The 25,327-nt window shown below is 36.4% G+C and overlaps 1 protein-coding gene across 2 annotated transcripts in view; it reads left to right on the top strand.

The window, feature by feature from the left end:
- LOC144968620 (uncharacterized) overlaps positions 1–25,327 on the top strand; it is a 366,960-nt gene that overhangs the window by 67,203 nt on the left and 274,430 nt on the right. For both annotated transcript variants that reach the window (XM_078907127.1, XM_078907126.1), the window contains exon 2: positions 815–1,719. In XM_078907127.1, coding sequence (XP_078763253.1) covers positions 844–1,719 — 876 coding nt within the window. In that variant the 5' untranslated portion in view covers positions 815–843. The remainder of the gene's footprint in view (positions 1–814; positions 1,720–25,327) is intronic.

Raw genomic sequence — 25,327 nt, 5'->3', positions numbered from 1 at the left:
CATTGATTCGGGGAACCTCGTGTGTGTTTGATAGCACGTGACCGATGATCAGAAAGTCTGAGGTTTGAAACCCAGTCGAGACAAACTGATTTTTAGGCGATTCTTTTCTCTTGTAGTTTTCTCTCTTCTTTGTTTTAAATTATTTTATACAAACCTTTCCGAATTTTAAAGATGTTAGTGGTTGTATTTGTTTGTGGCTTTATACCCGCATTGAAGCTTTAAAGGTGTTTGCTATTTTATTCCTTATTTAAATTCAGTCTGTTCATTGTCGGGGGGAGGGGGAGGGGGAGCGGGGGAATACAAAACGTACAGAATTCTTCAAGGGAAAAATATGTGCCGTTTTTTTGTTTGTTTCCTTTCCCTTCCTAAACGGGCATTTAAAGTTCTGACATTTATAATCCATTTCTATATCCGGTTTTTCTACAATCTAAATCCAAAATTTAAGTTCAATGATCAAAGACTTTTTAAATATTTGAAATGAATTTCTGAGTGGTCGTCAGTGAGTTGTTTAGAGCGCTTTGTCTTTTAGACACAAGTGAGTAGTCATTCATATTACGCTAGACTATCGCAATATACTTTCCACCAGATCAAACAGACCCAGCTACCCTTTCACTGTTGGGTGGACAGAGGAGTCAGAAAAAAAAAATCTCGATTGCAAATGGGATCGGTCTTAATCTCTTTGCGTGTGAAGCGGGTGCTCTACCAACTGAACCATTGGGGCGGGATAAAAGTTAGCAGTATATAAATAAACTTGGTTATACTTTTATATTTTTAACTTATGATCACTATTTACACAGTTATACTCTATTCACAGATCAAGATGTACCTATGACACAACCATAGATGTATCTAACAATGGATGAATCCGCCATTGCATCAGCGCCAAAACGATCCTCAACACCAACTCAGCTAGACATAAGTCCAAGACCGCCAACACCAACAAATGCTGCAACCAACCCCGCAACACTCCGACCAACCTCCCCTTTCTTGAAGAGCTCAAGTCGATCATCTTCACCTTCGAAAAAAAAATCAAACCGATCATCATCGCCCTTCAAGAAGAACTCAAATCCCTCATCTTCACCTCCAAAGTCCAATTCAAAAAGATCATCCTCACCTTTCAAAAAGTCCACGACGACAGCTTCTAATGTTCACATATTATCTGCAACACCAGCTCGACAAATCCCGAATCTTCCAACGCCCTCCGCAAAGTTTCCTACATCAGCCACAGGCAATTCAAAACACCGACGCTTATCTCTTGACGCAACTGCTAATTCATCATGGAAGAATTCTTCTTCTTCCTCAGCTTCTTCCTCAATCACTTCATCTCCATCTCCCTCCCTTTTCTACTCCACCATTGGCCCGAGACGGGCATCAACTCAAGCTCCATTGTTCTTCCTGCCCAGCTCTCCTTCGAGCAACTCTTTGGTAGAGCTCAAGGAAAATTTTAGACGGTCATCACAAGGGGATATTGCTTTAGAATCTGATGACAAAGATGAAGAGGATAAGATTCTGGAGAAAGTCAAAGCGTCCCGCAGGAGAGCATCGCAAGCTGATATCATGCTCAGGGCATCTCAGGTTGATCTCCTGATGCAAAAGGCTGATAAGAAGAATTCTCTTCCAATCCTAAAAGTAAAGCACAGCAAAGGGAATAAGGCTGGGGATGGAAAAAAGGAATGCTATGTGTTGGTGGATTTGGATGAGGATGGCGAAACTGTTGTGGTAAGTAATGATTGTTTACAATATTATCATCATAATCGTTATCATCATCATCATCATCATCATCATCATCATCATCATTATCACTATCATCATCATCATCATCATCATCATCATCATCATCATCATCATCATCATCATCATCATCATCATATTCATCATCATCATCATCATCATCATCATCATCATCATCATCATCATCATCATTATCACTATCATCATCATCATCATCATCATTATCATCATCATCATCATCATAATCATTATCATCATCATCATCATCATCATCATATTCATCATCATTATCATCATCATCATCATCATCATCATCATCATCATATTCATCATCATTACCATCATCTGACTCAATACACATATATCTCTCTTACCTCGTTCTATAAGTTTGATGGTAGATGCAAAGTTTCCATAATGTCTACATTTTATAATCTATTGATCTTATTAAAAGAATAAAACGACAGCAGCATCAAAATGATGTCATCCTGTTAGTAATAACTCTCGCAGTAAATAGCTGAATGACGCTGAATGGTGCTTTGTCTTGTAGCAAAGCCAAATGATGTTTATAGTTCTCATTGACTGAATGCGTTCCAATAGTCGCAAAACCCTGAACCTTTGTTTTGTGCATATCTTTAAAAAATGGTAAAAATGGAAGGGCTTTGGATAAAAACGTACAAGCAATGGACCTTGCTGGTGCAAATCATTCGTCAACAACACCGTAAGTAAAGGAGCATTGAAAACATAAAAAATCAAATGTCGTGAGAATATTACCGTGTATACTCCAAAATGGTTGGGTCATGAATGAAACTCCAAGCATCCAGGAGAACAAAATATGTACTTTCGATTATATAATTTTAAACAATATTTGAAAGCTAATAGCGACATCGACAGATTTCTTGTCTAATTCGTTCTCGTTGCATTTCTCTTTCGAAGCAAAGATGTAAAGCTTCAAGCCATATGGCTCCCACATTGTTTACGACAGATGTTTCCTTAGCAATAAGACCCTGACTGCAGAATTAAGACAGAATTAGAAGAGTCCAGGTTGCGTATAGCATACTGTGGAATAATGCATACACTGTTAGCATAAAATCGTGCAAATCTGCGATATAAATTTGCACGTGATGCTGTGCAAAGCAGGTCGCTTTTGTAACGGGTTGATACGAAAAGACATCAAAACCTCGTTATTTAAAGAATTCAACTCTCGAGTGTTTATTAATATGTCTGAGTTAAATTATGACAATTGAACCAACATTTTAAAGTCTAGTATAAGAATAATATCAGGAATAGTTTCTAAATGTAATGTGACATTAAAAATTAGCATGAATCTGACATTTTGTCCACACTTTTAAAACTATTTTGTAGCTATTCCGCTATTACTTTGGTGCCAGACATCCAGGCTTTGGATTTATTAAAATTCAACCACGATACAAAGGAAGAAAACTACATTTGTCCATAATTTATTTTAATAATTTATAAATAATGACGACTTTTCGTGTCGACACGTTACGTTATGTACACGACCTGTTGACACAATGCTTCAAAACGATATTATATCGCGTGATTTTGACCCACATGTCAAAAAGTGATTTTAAAGTTAAAGCCATTCCTCCGACAACTCTTTGGCAGAACGCAGGGACAATTTCAGACGGTCGTCTCAAGGGCGAAGATAAAAAGGATAGGATCCCGGAGAAACTCGACGCGTCCCGCAGGAGAGCGTCGCAAAAGGATCAGATCATCATTTGATTTTCTGAAGCAAAAAGCCTGATAAAAAGAATTCTTTTCCAACCCTTCACCATAAACTTCTTGGCAAGGGCATATATTGTCTTTAATAAAACATATAAACTTCATTCAAAGCTCGAAATTTTGATGACTAATAATTACATAATGCCGTTTTGAGACGATGGGTCACATATTTATCCACTTCCTGAATGAAGGACGTCTTTTCCGCTCCATGAAAACGTGATGTAAGCATGTCAAAAATGATTCTTGTGTGGTTTTGTGTCAAATATACTTTGTCACATGCACGCGCCGTTGGATAGATTACAAAAGATCTATTTTTTAAACGTCGTTTCGTGATTTATCGCAAAAGAATGCGTCATTCCAGAGTAGCATCAGATTGCGGAAATAAAAAGAAAAACATGTATAATGAAAACAGAACGGATGTTATTCTGAGGTCACGACTTGTCTGAGGTTGTCTCACTATAGGGTCATGACCTTTGACCCTTAATATCGGGTAATCTTTAAGAGAAAATGTGACTCTTTGCCATAAAATTTAGTAAAAACTAAATACCTCATTGGAGAGAGAATAGTTTCATTTCTTAAATGTGACTGATCGCCTCTAAATGGTAATAGTTCAAGAAGTGAAAATTGAATTTATAGCGCAATATATGTGACTTGCCCAAAACTGTTTGTGTTTGTATCTAGAAGGTAAGCAAATAAAGATAGTAAAATTAAATGTAGTCTCTCTTATCACGTTAGCTTTAGATTTACTTTACGTTGTCATCAACTGGTCAACTCTGACGTAATACAAGACTGAGACGTGGGTTGCAAATTTCTAAAGATCTAAATTTCCAAATTTTGATTATTTTGGCTTAAAAATTAATTAAGGTTTTATTTCTGTCTGTGATTGCTTTTTGCTAGGAGTTTTTTAAATTATTTTTTTTTTTGGTCATTCCAAAATAATGCCAGATTGACCCGATGAGCCACAAATAATAACAATGCGTGAAAAGTTGTGAAGTAGGGAGGGTAGACAAGCTTATTACTATCAGACCCGCTACATTTTCGATGTAAGACTAACAACTGTCATGCATGTTAGCTTCGCAAACAGCTACTAAATCTGTATAAAAACATAAACAGAAATAATAACAATAACTTCATTCATTTTCTTACAAGGAACTATGTTTGTCTGAGCAAACTAATCCCGTATTTTAATCAGTCAAACATAGATGTGCTTTAACCTTTGGAGAATGTATGTGTGTATTGTGATTATTTGTTATGAATCTGGGTAGTGTACCCGCTTCCACGCTTCATGTTTAAAGTGGTATCGTAAATTTTAGGATTGAAAAGGACTAATAAATAAATCTGTATGGAGATTTTATATTGTAATTGTAAAAATCGATCTTAGTGGCAAAAAATCTTGATGTCTTGTATCAAACTGATAGAATCTTAACGCATTGACCAAGTTTCATTAGCAGGCAGTGGGCAGTAGTCTGGGTTTTTTTTCTGTAGACGACACATGCAGAGACACCCAGATTTAATCTTCTCTTTTTTGAGTATAAATTATCATACTATTGTGGTTATTGGAATAATCAAAGCAACTGTTTACAGAAGAGATATGCTTTCAATACTGATTCTAGCGTTGATATTGCATTGATATCATTGGCGGATTACGAGTTGGATTAAGAAGACTGAAGACTGAAGTCTGTGCAGCCGAGTCACATGGTCGTCACATGACAATGTTGTGGTAACTGTAGATTGGGGAAGATAGCGTATGCTCTGTACTATGAAAATACAGGAAAAGGGGATGGATTGGAAATGTAAAGGGAATGCGATTTCAAATGTGGATCACAAAAAAACAATGACAAAGACCCGAATGAGGTCAACTTCATGCTATCTATAGACAGTCCATGAGTTTGCGAAGGCCAGTCTTTGAGTTTGCTCGCTCAAACTGTGAGTTACAAAGGCTACAGTCAGGCTATGACTTTACAAAGACGACCATCAGGCTTTGAGTTTACGAAGGTTACAATACAGCTCACACTGTGGGTCCCGATAGCTCAGTTGGTAAAGCACTAGCTTCACATGCAAAGGGACTGAGATCGATCCTGAGTGCAGTCGATATTTTTTTTTCTGACTCCCCTCCCCCCCCCCTCCCACTCTACCCAGCTGTGATTGGGTAGCTGGGTCTCTTAGATCTGACGGAAAGTCCTTTGCGATAGACTAGCGTCCTATCCAAAGCGTAGCAAGCAATTGCTATTGTCTGTTTCACACTATAAAAACCGGGATAAATCCCGGCTCCATGGACCGAATGGCACAGAAAGACTACTACTACTACTACTACTGTACAACTCTCAGTTCACTTTCCTTTGGTGGTCGTCGCCGTATATTATGACGTAATAATTTTCGTCGGCAGGAAAATAAATCAAATGTGATTGACATCGTTACGGAGGAGTGGTCGCCTCTGATCGAAGACGGCACCGTGACAGGTTCAACTACTGTCTGACAATGAGGTAACCGATACCGAGTAATCAGATCGATTGTTTATCTTGTCGAATCCAATCAGCACCGGAGCGTGGAAACGGACATGACGCCGGACGATGCTCCGGTCCGAGTGATATAAATATTATTATCTACTGGCATACATGTGAATGCATAAGTGTTTTTGCTGTTGTTCTTAAGCAAGAGTGAGAGGACGGACATATTCTGAATTACATTGGCAAAATACTTATTTTTTAAACAAACGTTGGCCGGAATTCTTGTATTTGGCCAGAATTTTTGTTACATTAAATATCGACTGTTGTAAATACGATTTTATGCTAAACTTGTCAATGAATTAATTAAGTGTTTTAATTGTTGAGGTAAGAGTGGGAGGAAGAAAATTATATGCGAGCTGGACACTGAGCTAGGACGTGTTTACCATTTGGCGAGAATTATTTTTTTTTTAAATACTGAATGCATTAATGAGATTTCAACTTGTCATTAAAATTTCATTTGACCTAATCTTGTGAGGAATTCTTTGATATGAGAGAAGACTCTATTTTAAGATTTTAAGAATGTTTTACAATTTTACTAGTTAAAGTAAAACATCTCTGGCCAAAACGAGAGGGATAAAAATAATGATTATAACATTTTAAACAAATAAATAAAACGATGTTATGTTATTATTTGGGTTTTTTAAACGCGGTCTCCTGATGGAATTTGATGCCACGTAAACAGAATCAACAAAAGGGTAATTTTACCATCTAATTAAGGTTTTGTGATCGTGTCATTTTCTGAGTCACGATCTCAACACAAATTTGGGAAATGAAAGAAAGGTGAAGGTTACATGTGTATGATCAATCATTAAACTACTTTGAATAGTGTTTTTCCAAGCGAATCAATGAACTCTGAAGACTTCATTCATCTACTTTTTAACCTCCTCCTCCTTCTTCTTACTCTTCTTCTTCTTCTTCTTCTTCTTCTTCTTCTTCTTCTTCTTCTTCTTCTTCTTCTTCTTCTTCTTCTTCTACTTCTTCTTAATTCCTTCTCCTCCACCTTCTCCTCAGTCATCAACATCACCATCATCATCATCATCATCATCATCATCATCATCATCATCATCATCATCATCATCATCATCATCATCATAATCATCATCATCATAATCATAATCATCATCATCATTCGCCTCCTACTCGATGGGCCACATTTATTAGTTCCTCTTTCTATGAAATAGAATATAGCAAGCTGTAGAATATTTGCACAGTACTAGTGAAAAAAATGATGAATAATAGGCCGTTTTAATACGACTGGGTAATATCGCCTAACAGGCATCATGTCTCGACCTACATGTAACGTATTTTGTTGGCCAGGGACCAAAGCGCTCTTGTGAAGCGCTCTAGGCACATTCAGTGGATATTGCGCTATATAAGAGCTCACGTTTTTGTTGTGTTTTTTAATGGCCAATGCCAGACATTTACAATCATTATGACCCATCCTCGTAGTGACCACGCTTAAAATAGCCTGACATTGTTACGAGTCGAGACACCACCGTACCGCTCGGCCAGCGTTTCCAGTAACAAAACAAAAAGAAAAGGATATTATGAAGGGACGAGGACGATCAAGGGTCATAAAGAATTAAGGACAAGGGGTTTTGCATTGGGAGATAATCCGTATATTATTACTATCTGTTTGGCCTTACACAGCGTGGTATCGTCAAAACAAACGGTGGTTTCTGTGTTGTCCGGTTGAGATTTATTATACAATTATTGATACCTTATGTGGGAATTCGGTGACTGAAATTGAGGAAAATAGAGCAGTAAAGTTAGGTGCCCCAAACGTAAACAAAGGTCGAGAAGCACGTGGCAAACCACATGTTCCTGTCTTGACAGCTCACGTTCCAATGTAAATAATAGAAAAAAATAACCTTTAAAATTTGGCTGTTAGGTGGCAAAAGAAACACATATTCATAAATACTCGATCATGCATCAGATAATGTCTAGATATGGATATTTTATGGAACAAAAGGTAAAATTTTCTCAAATTTATCAAAAGTTACAGTCTATCTATTTTTAGACCAGAGCAAATTATTGCGCTGGTGTGAACAAAACGAGAATTATTCGGAGCCTGATTTTCATAATAATTTAGCCTTATATTATTATTTCTGCAACTGTTAGATTTTATGTAAACATATTTTCAATACTGAAAGTGTATTGCCTACAACTCACACTACAAAATTGGGAGACCTATATTGTGCGTAAATTATTCCGGTCCCTAACGGAAATCACTATCAACTTGTTGTTGTTTACGTTTGGGGCACCTAACTTTACTGCTCTATACTGATAAATCGTGTTAGATAAATATCTGAAAAAATGCATAGGAAACAGTGTTAGATAAATCAAGAACGAAAAAAGCAAGGAAAAAAAAAAGATCATCTCAAAAGATCAGTTTTCTTCGAGTGGGGATCGAACCTCAGACCTGGCACTGTTTCATACACTCTTTTTTAGATCTTTATTTTACACCACCATGCCTGCTCCCTAATTTCTCAATTTGATAAATCGTGTAATTAGGGTGATATGTGACCTGTTGTGTCAGTCTGGTGTTATGTCAGAATGGATAGATGAAGAAAACTGACTTTTAAAGTCAAATTGAGTAGAAATATGTGACTACATGTCTCAAATTGGTATTTTGTCGGGGTAGATTTTTTAACTTGAAATTGAATTCTAAGCTCATCTCGTAAACATTTAATCAAAATATTCACCTTTATTTGGAAGAATGTGTGTTATCTATAAAACTTCCTATATTTCAAATTTCCTCATTTTCGTGGTTTCAACTTTAAACTCGAGTTTCTGTATTTAGTTCATTCTGACACAACACCGCTTTGAGACTCTGGGTCACATACGAAATTTTAAATTTTCGCTTTTTAAGAGAATGTATGTATCTCCTTTATTGAAATAAAAAATTTTACCTCAAATCTCACACGATTGCCCATAAAATCAATATTTAGCATGACATGAAACCGTTTTTAATTGTTGTATCAAGGAGCATTATGGCTTGATTAAGTGAAATTAGATAAAATGTGACCGAATCTGAGTCAGAATCTGTTGAAGATAAATAAAGATTCTACCAATAAATAAATATTCTACCAAAGAAAAAAAACATTGCAATAAATAGAAATATGTCACGGCATGTTTGTACCTGCTGTCATTTTAAAACAATATTTATGCTTGTATGTGAGTATTCATGGACACAGAAACGTTTCCTTTTATAGTGTTTTGATTAATAATCTTTAAAGATTTTGAGCTGAAATAATCTGCCTGTGCTTGTCATTATTATATTCCTTCGCATTTGCTAAAATTAAATGTGTTTTGTGACAGTGGAAAACCTGTTTCATTTCGCCGGCATAATGACAGGATAACATACTTTGATAACGTAGACCATGTTTAAGCGATTAAGACATTTTTTGGAAATTTTAAAACGTCTTAAAATGGATGACCAAGCCGATGGGGTAAGTATGAAAGCAAACTATTTCTCGTTATCATAATTCATTCAATGAATGATGCAAAAGTTAAATCGTTTGTTCAGATTCTTTATAACTCATACTATTCTCTCACCGTACTCATGTGTAAATATATGCCTGGCAGTTATCGGTGTTGTCTGTCGGAAAACAAATGTGGTAGCGCCTCTAAATGCTAAGTGTGTGTGTGTGTGTGTGTGTGTGTGTGTATGTATGTATGTGTGTGTGTATTGCTGTTGGCTTGAGAACCCGTGTTATGGTGCTGTTCGCACATTAAATGGACATTGTACTATAATATTTAGGAACATGTTTTTTCTTGCAATATATCTTCCCCTCCCCGGTATTTTGTCCTTACTCTGGTCCCTATCGTGGAATAATGTAATGTTGTGTTTTGCTAAAGCCCTCTATTTGAGGAGCAGTTGGTAGAACACTCTCTTCAAAATATATATTGGCGTTAAGAGAAGACGAGATTTCATACCTGTCGGTCAAAGTTTTCTAAGACTGCTTGTTGCAATGATACTCTTCTTTATTCCAATGGTGATCCAGTATTACTTTTTCAGCTTTGTCAGCCTATTTATTGTTACATCCGATTGGAAATTGGTTGACACGTCATATATTTAAAAATAAACTTCAGCTTTTACTTATCGCAATATCCACTAAATGCGCTCAAATCGCTTTACAAGTGAACCCAGGCCAGTAGCAACATGTAACCTGCAGGATGAGTCAAGACGCCTGTAAAAGGCTTTTTTTTTAAACAACATTTATTATACAGAAACAACGCCATTACCGACAGGTCACTCATTTTATACTTGAGTGCGGTGAGAGATTCTGAGTAAAGAGCATTTTTTTTTCCAAACACTCAACTTTGCGCCGCTCACAGCGAGACTCGAACCAGGTACTATTGCCGATCTCTGAAAAAATAAACAAGTATTTAAAATTTGGCCATAAACCTCAATCTCCAAATATCGATCGATTAAAATTACCTTCATCTCATTAAAATCTCTCAAACCTGGGACTTCCGGAAGTTTTAATCGATCGATACTTGGAGGAGGATTTCTCAAGCCAAAATTTTCAATATGTTTTTTCCACGCTTAATCCGAGAGTCATTAGTACAAAACAACAAAACCTCTGATATCTCCTTGCCCAAGGATAAAATGCCATTGTTAGGAGACAAGATTTCAACCTATCCACCGAAGTACATTAAAGACTACTTATTATTTGATTGCTTTTCCTGTTTTCAACAGTATCCAGCCATTCTGTTTTCAATCTTGTAATTATCATCCTAATCTCTTGATACTCAGAATTGAAAATTTATCGACCCGCCTGCGTAATGTAGACGCCCATGTCGTTCTCAATCATACATCATTTTAAAATTTTATGCTCATGATTTTACAGTGATTGAGATATTCATTCAGCACTCCTTATAGAACTAAAGTTTTCATTTCTTAAGCTACAAGTCGCCTGTTAGTTGCCTGATCAATTTGTATCAAGTGCTTTGTCCAAGGATAGAATGCCGGGATCAGAATTTTGCAATCATTTTTGGTCATTAGTCTGATCAATGTAAATTGATGTTGTTACACGACGAGGAAATACCGAAGCATTGCTGTCCACTTAAGTAGGACAAACTAATAATATTTGCTCAAATGTGCGGCTGTGTGGTCTAGTGGTATGACACTCGCTTTCGGATCGGCAGGTCCTGGGTTCGAGCCTCGCGCTCTGCGCTTAGTTGAGTCATTGGAAGTGGCTCTTTACTCACATTCTCTCACCGTACTCAGGTGTAAAATGAGTACCAGGCCGTTAACAGCGTTGTCTCTGTCCGAAAAATATTGTAATATCGTCATTTCTCGTACTACATATTAAGTGTTACTGTTGGCCAGGGACCCCTTTTAAAGCGCTTTGAGCACGTTTAGTGTATATTGCGCTATATAAAAAAAGCTCAAAGCTCAGCTCAAATGATTTTTCTTGTTTTTCCAATAGTAATCCATCAATTCAGTTTTCAATCTTCTTATCATCTTAATCTCTTGATACTCAGGATTGGACATTTATTGACACGCGTGTGTGATAAACACGCCTCTGTCATTCTCAATCACACTCTCTTCATCAGCAACAACAGGTGTTTGCCTATAACAGATCAAAATACGCTGTATCTGTTCTAGTGTATCTGTAATTAGTCATTAAATTGCGCAGCCTAATCACCAATCTCTGGAATTAGTCGAGTAATGTTCAGGACTTAACACGATTCCTATACAAAACGGCGTATATGGAAATTAGGATTACAAACTCAATTGTGTTAAAATGACATATCGTTTAAAACTTGATGAAATCAAATGCTATATTTTAGTTTTTCAGACTTTAAAAACGATACCCATTGGCTTGAATAAAACATAAACTTAACACAACTCTTGCATCTTGAATAAAGATTTAGTTTGTTTTTTTTTTCCTAGAATTTACATCAACATAACATAATAACGTTTTGATGAGGTTGGTCAAAGGTATACATTTTGTGTATTGATGCAACTTTCTATCAATTATGTCCCTTTGAGACTCAACATTATTTTACTTTTGCATGATATAAGAACAGATCCATTTGTATCATTTGAAGGCTTAACAAGTAAAAAAAACCTTTAAGTTTCAACTTTGCATATCCTGCTTTTCTTATATAAAAAAAAAAACAAGATTAGCACGGTTAATCCTACTTGGAGCTGACACAGTGACTCCGGTCAGTATAATTTGCACCGAAAATGACCACTCGTACCAAACGTAAGAAAATCAGTCATGTGTAAAATCATAAAATTATCAATAATAATATAAAACACGACTTCCCACATGGCGACCGATTGCATTGTGAACTGTGCTTTGTGTTGTTGGATTCTAAACAATAATATAGAAATGATGATGTGTTATAATTTTAACAATCAATTCGACCTCTCTTGGAGAAATTATTAATGATGTGTAGTTTTTATGTTGTGTTTTATTGTCCATCTAGCCCGTGTTAAGCGAGCGTGGGAAAAGGCATGTGTTTGGTGAACGTATGACAGAGAAGAATGATAATTAGAATACAAGGCAATTTTAGGTTTGTCAAAACAATAGTCAGTTTCCTAAATGGAAATGACCGAATTTTACAGTTTCTTTTGGAATTTCTAACCTGGTATGGATTATACTTTCCGCGATTATCTATTCAAATGTTTTAATGTGGTAGGTAATATGTTGTTGTCAACTGGGAGGCCTTCCGACAGCTCCTACATCCCCAGTATTCCTGTTCTAGTAGAAGGTTTGTGAGGGGGGAGACTTTTTATTATTTTGAAAAAAGTTTCTCCCTCTCCCAAACTCCCTACCAGAACATTATTTAAAAAAAACAGGAATACTGGGGATGTAGGAGCTTTCGGAAGGCCTCCCTGTCAACTGTTACATGTCATATTTTAGGTTTTCCACAAAAGTGACGACTAAATGTTATATAAAAAGTTATTTGTTTTTTTCCATTTATGTTTATGAAATTAACATATTAACATTAAAGGCTTCATGGTGATGTAGATTGTTTTGTAACAAAGTCAAGCAAAATGTAAGTGATCACCAATTAGATGTGTGAAAATAATAGCAAATATCCAGTCTCGACGTTGTGTACTTGGGTAAGGCACTTAAATTTACCACATTCGACTAAGATTTTGAAAAAAAAAGGTCTAGCAATTGATGCTATGCGTTTAGGTAAACTACTCACAACATCAGCCAGCCATATTAGACACACCAACAAACAATACTGTATGGAAGCTTAAACGTACATAGAAGGAACGAAATTGAGTCGCCCAGCTCATCGTTATTGCTTTAGCCACCCTTTTTATGAATAGTTCTCACTATAGATAGTATGCAGATGACGTCACTCAGGCCTTTGTTATTGTTTTTGCCATCCGCGTTTGTGAGTTGTTCTCACTAAACTGTATTAACCAGACTATAAAAGTTCATTGTTACACAGAGTTTGTGTGTTGGTCCGTTATACTTCCGGATGGCAATGTTGTGAACTCCTTGGCCAAGCGCATTCTATCTATATTATTGTAATGAGCTGACTATAAACGTGTAACATAGTTTTGTGCTTTGGTACGTTATATCCGACTGGCGGATGTTGTGAGTTTTTTCACCAAAGGCATGGCATCAATAGTCCGATTGATTTAATGAGACCTTATCACTAACCCGCGGTCTAAAAATAAGAACAGGAACTGAGTGACGTCAACTTTGTTCCTTCTATATTAGGTGAATGCGGTTATGACATATTATTTCCTTTAGTTGTAACCAACACAATGAATACTTTTAAGAGGGCAGCACACATGTAAACACTTTTTTCCGACTCGATGATATCTCCGAGTGAACAAAACTCACAAAATCTCACAAATTAGTTTTTAAAAAGCAAGCCTTAAAAACCGAGATACCAGTCCCGGATGGAGAGGTCATTGTAATTTTTCCTTGCCACAAACTAAGGGACTGAATTTGGTAGATAATGCATTCACTCAATAATAGAGATTAAACTAAAATGAGCTGTACAGTCACGAAAAGAAACGAAATTGGACAAATATTAGAGACATAATTCGCAACCGATATGAGATTCTACAAACAGAATTTCAAGAACAATATAGACAGGCAAACGTAAATGAAGGGTTTGACCTTTAAGAGAATATTTTCAAAGAAAGTATAAGACATGGAAACAGCAACATCCCAAAACAAGAATAAAGACAGAAAGCAATGGATGGCGTCCGAAAGACTAGAGCTTATTTCAGAAACGAAACAGCTGAAAAAAATGGCTAAATGAAAGATGTGAAATGATAGAAATTTATGGTCTAGATGCTAAAGAGCGCCCGAAGAAATCCGACTTTTACACCGTACTAATTACTTAATTTTTAGAAAGTCTTATAATTGAGCTCTCATGGCCTCCAACTTCCGTTAAATGTTTTTTTTTATTATTGTAAACCAAACCACTGAGTCGGGTTGGTGTTACATCCAAATGACCAAGCTGAAGTATTGAGTCACAATGATCAAAATAAGGTTCAATTTTTAAAAGTCTAGCCCCCTCCTTACCAACTATAGGAAAATCGTCACATTCGTTACGATACAACCAACATCTTTCTTATTCAAATGTCTCTTGTTCATCATAACATTTAAAGAAAATGAACAGTGTGTTTAGAGCATGTTTTGCTAAAGAAATTATTTATAGCTATAACTTACTTCTATTGTGTTTGAGTGATAAAAACTATATTTTTGTGTTAGTTGGGTGTGAAGTTTTGGGGAAAATTCTGAAAATGGCTGGTAAGGAGAGAATTAAGAACCAAAACTGACTTTACTCAAAAAGGCATCATTTTAACTGAAGTCTTATAATTCAAAATTAAAATTCAAGTGTAATCATTTTATTCACTCCAACATAGTACCTTTTTGAGTCAATTGGTCACATTTTCTCAGAAGTTCTAGTTCTTGTTCTTTTTCTTCGTCTCCCTTAACCCTTTCCTTACTAACCATAGGAAAATCGTCACATTCGTTACTATCCAACCAGCACTTTTATCTTTCTGATTTCTTTTGTAAATCACACAATTTAAAGAAAAATGTTTTATTGTAGCTATAAAAACGTGACACTGTGTTGTAGATTTTATTTTGTTGATCAATATTATGCATAGAATGTATTTGTTGCTTTTCTGTTTGACTTAGTAAAAACTATTTTTGTGTTGGGCGGTGTGAAATTTTGGGGAAAATTCTGAAAATGGCTGGTAAGGAAAGGGTTAAATTGTCTTCATGTTTCGATGTTTGTTGGTGAATGAACGCCGTTTTCTTCCTCTGCCAAGGGCCATACACAGCGATGTTTTACCAGGCCAAGACTCCTCTTTCGCTGTTGCATACTTTGGGCAGATCTTGAGTACATTGCCTTTCTATTCCTAAACAACAACCACACATGCCTATTTCTCCTATTTTAAAATAATATTGTGCATGTGTTGTTTCAGGCATTTCTGTCCTGAACGTAGTCTAAAAATTGTGACCTGGTCTTTTCTACTTAAAATTTTGATTGAGTCACGTTTATTGAAGCTCGGATGTATCTTGTACCAGTAGGCTTTTGCTTGGGCCTTGATTTCTAGTCATCAACATCTTATAAGAAGTTCCTGGTCCAATGCCCTTCCCAATATTCGTTATAGCTTTTGTAATTATAACAAAGTAAATAAATGTCATACATTTTCCATAATGATATTCAATCCACGATAGCATCCTCATCTATTAAACAGGATTAGAACATGGATAGAGTTTCGTCAACATGACCGTAAATAATTTCATCTTATTTTCACGGTCATTGTCAAGTTAAGTATCGTTGGTAAGTCATCGTATACTGAGGAAACAGGGTGTAACAAGAGTAATAGGACGAGTTTTAGGACTAAAAGGTTAACCCATAAGCTTTCAAAACTCATATGTTCACTATCAGCCACTTAAAAAATGTCAAATTTTTATTTTGATCAAGCACACAGTGTCAGTATATCATGTTAATCCTTGCAATCTTTTTTTTAATGAATTGTCTTTAACCATTTAACTGTCCAGGGGTCCACTGCATGTCCTTTGGAGGTTTCCTTCATTAGCCAATCAATGGCAAGGATGAACAGGAATGGTGTGAGCAAGCATCTCGCTTGACATCAGTCTTAATTTCAAATCTGTCAGCTGAAGCTGATCTTCATGTACAACCCTGCAACTTGTTCCTTCATACATCTCCTTGATGAAGTTTATCAACTTCTCAAGGATTCCATAATATGCCAGGATTTTCCACAATGTTGTTCTGTCAATACTGTCGAAAACCTCCTCGTAATCCGGAAAGCTGACAATAAGAGGAGAGGTCCATTCCATATATACTGTTCCACTATGACTCGCAGAGAGGCAATCTGGTCGGTGTAACTGTAATACTTTTCATTTTAATGCATTTTTATCAAATAGTGCACGCCTTGTTTTGCCATAATATGTAAAAGAACATTTTGAAAATTGTGGCAAGGAAATTTGTCCCTCAATTATTATCAATCTGTTAAAATGACCCTCATACGATGGAAAACTCTCACACCTGGGACTTCTAATAGTTGGTTTACCCATCATCTTTACTGACAGGCTTCACAAGTTTAGCTTCTGACTTGCCGGTGCATGTTATTCGTGGCCTTGACAATTCTTTTTTTTTCTGGGGGGTGGGGGGGGGGGGTATCCTTAAAAGCTAGTCATTGGAAAATCACTTTACTTAAACACAAAGGAACCAGTTCTATTTTGTATCCGGTCTGTCTATCTTGCATTGATCGGGTGATTATGTCAGATCTGGAAGATATCTTGGTGAACGACTTCTGTATGTCGATTTAAAACAATTGTATACAGTTTTTATCATCGGTTTAACTCGAAAGATTCTGGAACAATTTTCAGCTTCAATGGGCCTCGGTGGCTCTAAAAGATAACTTAAAAATGTTTGAAATCACGTTCATCTGACCAATGTTTTGTCTAAATCTATAACATAATTTTACCTATTTGCTTATAAGACCTAAAACTTGGCAAACAAGTGCCATATCTAATTATGCAAAAGAAAAAGAAATGAATTGGATAAATATTTTGAAACCCCCTGCATCCTCGTGATTTATACACCCTGATGACCTCGTTGCCCTTTATAAATTGCTGAATACGATACCCTCTCTCTCTCTCTCTCTCTCTCTCTCTCTCTCCCTCTCTCTCTCTCTCTCTCTCCCTCTTTCTCTCTCTCTCTCTCTTCAATCTATCTCTCTAGCCACCATATTACCTCCACACCCACATACAAACGCATACATTTTCAATCATTTCATCTGTCTGTTAACATTTGAGTATAATTTCCTGAAGTATTAAGTAATGACCCAGTTCCCAACAAGCCAGCAACAAACAGAAACCAAGGAATCCCCACCCCCATCGGCAATCCGTTAACAGTGGGCTATCTAATTGGTTATCACCACTTGTTTTTAATTCAGAAAACATAAAATCCAATACGGATCATTAACGAAGTCACTAATTGCAGATTTATGCAAAGTTAAAACATGTTAACAATACTCCTGTGGTTTGTGGACAATCAAGTCCTTGGGTTACATCCATAGCCAACTTCAGTTCATGTCTGTTACCCGAACCAATCAGACCTATAGATCCTGAGCATTACCACATTAGTAATGGAGTGTCGGAATTTACACATTATGATGTCAACGTGTGGCAATGTAATTCCTCTCATCGCTATGTCACTCATAGCCTTACAATGATACTGGTATTATGACGTCATTTTGTAGGTTTGCGTATCGCCAAGAGAGTGCTCAAAGAAACAAATTAAATTATCTTGTTTGTTGAATTATTGAATGCAACTTGCGATTCGCGATGTCTCTTGTTTTAATGAAATTTTTCGGTCATTGTCAGACAATGAGTCACGAAGGCTACAGACTGATTTGGTTGCTTGGCATGTTCTAAACATGGGTATAGCTATTGCCTCGCTTGAGTCAACTCAAGACCTTGCCCAGCTGTGATGGTCGGTGGTCGTATTACGTTCCTGTTGTTGTCAGCATCAGTAAATGTCATTGTTATATATATATATATATATATATATATATATATATATATATATATATATATATTTATATATATATATTGAATCGTGTTTGTTACAAATATGGTACGAAAAGTGCTCGACATGTAGTAATGGAGCGAATTATTATTTTTTTTAATATTTACCACAATGTTTGAGACAGTCTACATTAATGTTTCAGGCTTAATTCGCCATCGTCAGGACTGAGTCAACAAAACAACTCAGTCCTGACGATGGCGAATTAAGCCTGAAACATTAATGTAGACTGTCTCAAACATTGTGGTAAATATTTTTAAAAATAAATATATTTATATAATATATATATATATATATATATATATATATTATATATATTATATATATATATATATATATATAGATAGATAGATAGAATGCGCTTGGCCAAGGAGTTCACAACATTGCCATCCGGAAGTATAACGGACCAACACACAAACTCTGTGTAACCATGAACTTTTATAGTCTGGTTAATACAGTTTAGTGAGACAACTCACAAACGCGGATGGCAAAAACAATAACAAAGGCCTGAGTGACGTCATCTGCATACTATCTATATATATATGTAACTTGACCAAGAACCTCTCGTCGCCTCCAAGTCATACGATTAGGACACCTATGCCGCTTCGTTTATCCTCTGTGGGAGATCCCTTTTACTTTTCATGGTTTTCTGCCTTAGATCGTTGAGACAGAAGGTCTTATGCTGAATCTGTTTTATGTTGACTTAGAATGAGTTTGAGGACCCTGTTAAGCACAGCTGGCGGTCGTCTTTGATATTTACCCTGTCCACTTCCCTTTGTTATTACAGTAATGAAATGCCGAGTAAAGTATCAAAAGGGTTTTTACATCGACTTTTGTAGATGATAGAATTTTTAATAAGGAAATCAAACATATTGCAATATGCTACTAGAAGACATGGACATGCTATAGGGAAAAAAGGATGGAATATGAAATTCAACCCCAAGAAGTGCGAGATAGTGCGCAGGAAATGAAAAAAATAAGTTCAGAATATGTTTAACGAAGGAAAATTGGAGACAAAACAAAAAGCATAATGTCTACGATTAACTCTCGACCAGGAATTGTCTTGGCAGCACCACATCGATAAATATTTTTTAAAGGCCAATACAAAACTTGGATTTATATGTAGAGATGTACAAAGGTATCCAATGAACATCAGAGAACCTGCTATAAAGTCTTCCACGGTCAATTTTAGAATATCGTGCATGTGTTAGGGACCCCGAGAGTAAAAAGCAAGGAGAACAGCTCGAGAAAGCTCAAAACAGAACGTTTAGGTTTGTTTGTGATTGCTGAAAGCCTTATGGAAATATGCAAGATTTAAATTTGCCACCATTACGTGAAGGTCCCTTTTAAGACCCGCAAGAGACTGACAACGATCCAACTGATAGCCGTATTCCAAACCAAAGAAAACTGCATTCATACCAGGTCTCGCAGTCATCTGAACTCGTTTTCCCAAGTACCGACGAATTTGATTCCCTGCTCGAAAATATCAGACGTATTAATAGCTGTCCTCACCACACTCCCATTCGCGATTATCTTCGGCTGCGAATTGCGACTTTGTTGATTGAAATTGAAGTTGAAATTATACTTTCATCCAGGGTTAAACCACGATACCCCAAGAGCAGAGCAGTGCTGATAAGGATATAAATATAAATATAGACTGAGCGTCATGGTCATGGAAAATACGAGATACCAACATCGGGACTTGAATCTGAACCCCCCCCCCCCCCCCCCCACAGCCTTTCCCCGAATTGGAAGTCCATTGCCTCAACTACTTGGTCATTTCAGCCCCTATGATATTGTATCATACTGGCATATAGATTGGATTATCCAAAATTCTTCTGGTTATCCATTCATTTTGTTACAATGTTTTATCACAGTCTTTGGTGTGACAATAATATGGTAATTTATCAATATAAGCATTGATTGAAATGAGACCTGGTCAACTTTGGTTTATTAAAGAGAAATAGTCATCAATGTTGGATAAGACGCTAACTGCATTCCTTCTGCATATTCACAGGTTTTTTAGGTTAACTGGAGCGAGGTGATAACTGGAGCGAGGTGATTATCTAATGATAAGGTAACTCGCCTAACGATCAAATTTCGGATCCAGACTCTTGTATTTCATTTGTTACGCCCCTTAGACGTCAACTGAACTGACATCACTCAGCTCTTTGTTACCGTTTTAGACCACTTAGTCATAATAGCGTCGAGACTGTTGTTTAAGTCGAACTACAGTAACCGTTATCGGAGAAGGACAATCTCTTTATACGGCCATGGCATTATGTCATTAAAGTAGTTGTGTTTTTGACAAAGGCATAATTGCCCGTAAAAAGATATAAGTAAGTAAGTAAGTTACAACAAAGAGTCGCAGAAAATCTTGTCAAGAAATTGAGTGCAAATAGTCGCATGTTGTGTCTATTGCTCGAAAAACAATTTTAAAACAAAAATAGAATTGAGATTTTATATAGCGCAATATCCACTAAACGTGATCATAGTGCTTTACAAGGGGTCCCTGTCCAACAACAACACTTAACATGTAGGATAGGACATGACGCCTGTTAGGCGATATTACAATTTTTTTTGGACAGAAACAACGCTGTTAACGGCCATGTACTCATTTTTACCTGAGTCGGTGAGAGAATGTGAGCATAGAGATTTTTCCAAGGATCAAAATTGAGCTTTATATAACGCAATATCCACTAAATGTTCTCAAAGCGCTTTACAAGGGGTCCCTGGTCAACAGCAACATTTAACATGTAGGACGGAACATAACGCCTGTTAGGCAATATTACGATTTTTCGGACAAAGACAGTGCTGTTAACGGCCAGGTACTCATTTTACACCTGCGTACGGTGAGAGAATGTGAATAAAGAGCCTTTTCCAAGGACTCAACTATGCGCCGAGCGCGAGGCTCGAACCCAGGACCTTCCGATTCGAAAGCGAGTGTCATACCACTAGACCACATAGCCGCACAGGATTCAACTATGCGCCGACCGCGGCTCGAACCCAGGACCTTCCGATTCGAAAGCGACACATTGCCAAATAGCCGCATAATTTAAAGTACAGCCACTTTTTAAAATAGAAACTATGTAGCAAAGATAATCCATTTACTGCCAAAGACACAAACGTCTGTAGATTTTGAAAAAAAAGGACTTTGCATAGGTAGGGTAATTTTGAAACTGGAACACCCGGCAATCTCAAACTAACTAGTCACTGTACACAACCTTATCAAAGTCATATTTTCTTATCAAAGATGATATGTTTTAATATACGAGAAAACCTTTGGAACTTTAAATGATCTTGAATGGAATGGTTCTCCTCTTTTATTTAAATTAAAATTTCAGTGCCATAAAGATCAATAAGAACAATATAAAAGTGTCCTTCTCGTACATGCATTTCTAGTGCTTTTTGTTTTGTCTTGTGAAATTAAACCTAAAACTAAATTGAAGAAAATCCTACAAGTTTTTATTTGGATGGAGCTTTTGTTCAACTTTTGTGTTTTTATTGTATGATACTCGTCTTTGGATCAATAGGTGCCTGGTTTAAGTCTGTATGGACGGTGCAAAGTTGAGTCCATGTAAAAGGCTCTTTATACACATTCTTTCAGAGACTTCAAGTATAAAATGAGTCCCTGGCTTTAACAGTTATCCGTCGAAAAAATAATTCAAATATCCTCTCATATGTATGTTATTTCGTCTTATATGTTAAGTGTTCTTTTGGTAAGGGACTGACAAACTGACGAATCATAGGCTTATTTTGACAATTGTTGTAACGAAGAATATTCTGCGTTGGTTTAAGAGTATTTCCATAACAGCAACGAGTCCATAACAATTTTGACAATCAGACCTGCAAATAGGTACACGTCGTGGGATCCATTGTAAAAAGCTCCGAACACATTTTAATGAATATTACGCTTTAGAAAAGTTCCAATTTAAAAATAAAATTACTGTAATAGATCTTTATTACATAAATATTTGACATTTTAGGAGGTCTTGTAGATTGTATAATAATATGTCCATCCACCAAGTGCTTGGAGTTGGAGTGTCCTTGTCGTAATGTTGACCTATCCACACCTAGACTCCTACACACAATGCTAATTATCACAACACTGACCGGGAAATCCGAGCGATCAGCCCGCTCAGTCAATATCATATCCCATGACTGGAGAGAGACAACCCTTTACATTGTTGTGAATAATAGATATAATTATTCTTGTTTAGATATACAATACGTTTACATAGACAAAGAAACGAATTAATTTTATCGGCTATCATTCAATATACTCCATTCTATTTACGGATTGGCGTTTGGGAGCGTTCCTTATTTATTCTATGAAGTAGATTTCGATACGTGTGAAGATATGGAATCTGCTTTTAAAAGAGTGACAATGGCTTTGATAATAATAATAATAAAATAATAATAATAATAATAATAATAATAATAATAATAATAATAATAATAATAATAATAATAATAATAATAATAATAATAATAATAATAATAATAATAATAATAATGATACAGCCTTCTTTGATGTTGGGTTGTTTATGCCAGAGCTATTCATCTGGATCTAAAATGTGTCTATATATTGTGCTTAGATATGAACGTTGATTTACTGCATATCTGGAATCGCGTGTTTCACTAAGTGGAATGCGTTTCACAGATTCTCACTCATTAAAAAGGATTCCATTTTATTTGTTTTGTATAATTATGGTTAGCGGAGAGCAAATTTCCCTTCAACGCCAACGCCCTTTAAATCAAACTTTACTGCTAGAGAAAATGGCGGTGTCATTTTTTTGTTTAGAAATGTTAGAATTACAAAAAAAATTTGACTACTATCCATTGAGACTCTCTGGCGTTACAATGTGTTGTTTATGTATTATCTAGCCAATGTCTAAAAAGAACAAGCATTGCATCATATTATAAAAATATATCAATCTTATAGAAATGTCTAGACCTATCTATATCAAATTCTGCTCTTTTATTTTGGTGCTTTTTTCCCATTTTTGATATAATGCCGTTGCAAAACACAAAGCCATTGTAATATTTTGACAGCTTTAACTTGTTTTGCTGTGTTTCATCACAATTATATCACTGTAATAAGCTTGGATATATGAAGTGAAAACCCGTAAACAAAATGAACCTGTGGAATCTATTATGCACCAATATCTGTGTAAGTGTTTCTGCTGTCGATACTTTATGTCAAATACTTCTACCATTTTTTCTATAAATATATATCATATGGTGGAGGGGGGGGGGGGCTAAGTGGCCGAGTGGTTAAGTCATTGCACTGTAATCCGGAAGGTTCCGGGTCCGAGCCCCGCTTAAGGCACTTTCGTTTTTTTTCCTTGGGCAAGATCATTAACTCCCAATTTTCTCGCTTGGACAACATGGGTGATTCCTGTTGACATCAGACATTTTGTTTGATGAATTATCTATATTCCTTCGTGGAATGCCAAGGCGACGATATCTTATGATGCCGTGGCGGAATGGCATAATTTTTTATATAATATGCAAGCATTCCCAATCAATTTTGTAAAGTCCTTTAAACCATACGAACATTGAACAGTGAGTTTACCCCAGTTTCTGAGTTTAACATTCATATGTAACATGCGGCTATGTGGTCTTCCGGTATAACACTCGCCTTCGGCTCAGGATTCAAGTGAGGCTCTGACCGGCGCATAGTTGAGTTCTTGGAAAAGTCTCTTTACTCACATTCTCTCACCGAACTGTCTTGTGTTGCTGTTGGCTAGGGACCCCTTGTAAAGTGCATTGAGCACGTTCAGTGTATATTGCAATATATAAATGCTCAAGGTCTTTTTTGGGGGGTTTTTAAAAATTATTTTATTGCGTTGCTAATTTTTGGACACAACAATGTATCATCTTGCTAAACAAAACAGATGTAACTCCCCAAATAATAGTAATAGACAGAGGTTTTAGAAAAATAATATTGACTAAATCTGGTCCCTTTTAGGTCCCTGGTAGTAGTTCCTTTGTTTGCGGATCAAAAAAAGGAGGGGGGGGGGGGTAGGAAGGAATAGAGTCGATTGAAAAGGCAATTTACTCCCTTCTTTCGCTTGTACTCATGTGAAAAACAAGTGCATATCCAATAGAAGCATTGCAAAATAAAATTGCAATATCGCCTCACAGTCGTCCTATTCTGTCCTGCTATTGGCTTAGGACTCCCCTTAAAGCGTTTTGAGACGATTGAGTGGATTTTGCCCTCTATAAAAGCTATTTTTATTATCACTATCAGGAACCTCAGTGCTATTAAAAGTCCTTTAGAGTCATTTTGGGCTCAAGGAGCCAGAGTTCATGCTGATCTCTATAGCGTGAAACGGAAAATAGCAGTTGCTTGCTTGCCTTTGAATAGGACGCTAGTCAATCGCAAAGTGCTTTCCGCCAGAGCTAACAGGCCGAGCTGTCCATTTATCGCAGGGTAGACAAGGGGGGGGGGGGGGGCTGAAAAATAAATCTCGACTTCACCCAAGATCGATCTCGATCCCTAAAGAGTGTAAAGTGTGTGCTCTACAAACGGAACATATAGGGAGCCCCGTTGTAAATAGATCTTACAAATTCAGATACATGATGTCAACGCAAAGTATGCAATGATGCAGCCTTCCCACTTGTCTTGCATAATCCACTGAAAAGGAAATCTTTTATTATTAAAAAAGGCTTTAAAGTAGAAAAAAAGCGATTCAACACATATCTAGTTGTGTTTGCCGTGTTTTCTATTGTGATAAGTTGAGAAAAGATAGATTGCTTTTGAGCTTTTATATTTTTGTTGATGTGTACATTGAACCTGCCTTTCAAATTATGAATTCGCAACATGACATTAACTTTACTCGTGTCAAAACGTGTCACTCTGTTGTCATAATAGCCATTCCAGGATGCTGATTGATTCTAATGCTAGAACTATGTCAAGAGTGTAAATTATTTATTGTTGATATAGTTAAGTACCTCCTAACTTACTTGTAAAATTATATTAGATCACAGTGTACAAGTTGCAGTGTTTTGTTCCGTATATGGAATCGATTCACAGGACTTTTAGATTGGTGCGTGATATTCATAAAATATACTAAACTAGACCTTTGCATCTTTCATACCGAACTAGATATGCCATTTTTTAAAAACAAAATAGAAAAATATTAAATCAGGGCCATCTCCATTTCTGTCACATTAAATTACTTGTTACCTACTAAAATGGACACTAGTCTGTTCCATAGCATTTTCAGTGAAATACAATATTAATCTCAGCTATACTGTGACTTTGATAG

The sequence above is a fragment of the Berghia stephanieae genome, chromosome 3, assembly GCF_034508935.2.
Source record: "Berghia stephanieae isolate SIO BIC M18660-M18661 chromosome 3, UCSD_Bste_1.3, whole genome shotgun sequence".
Classification (NCBI taxonomy): domain Eukaryota; kingdom Metazoa; phylum Mollusca; class Gastropoda; order Nudibranchia; family Aeolidiidae; genus Berghia; species Berghia stephanieae.
Note: the sequence above shows the minus strand (reverse complement) of the source record. Positions and strands in the feature narration are given on the sequence as shown.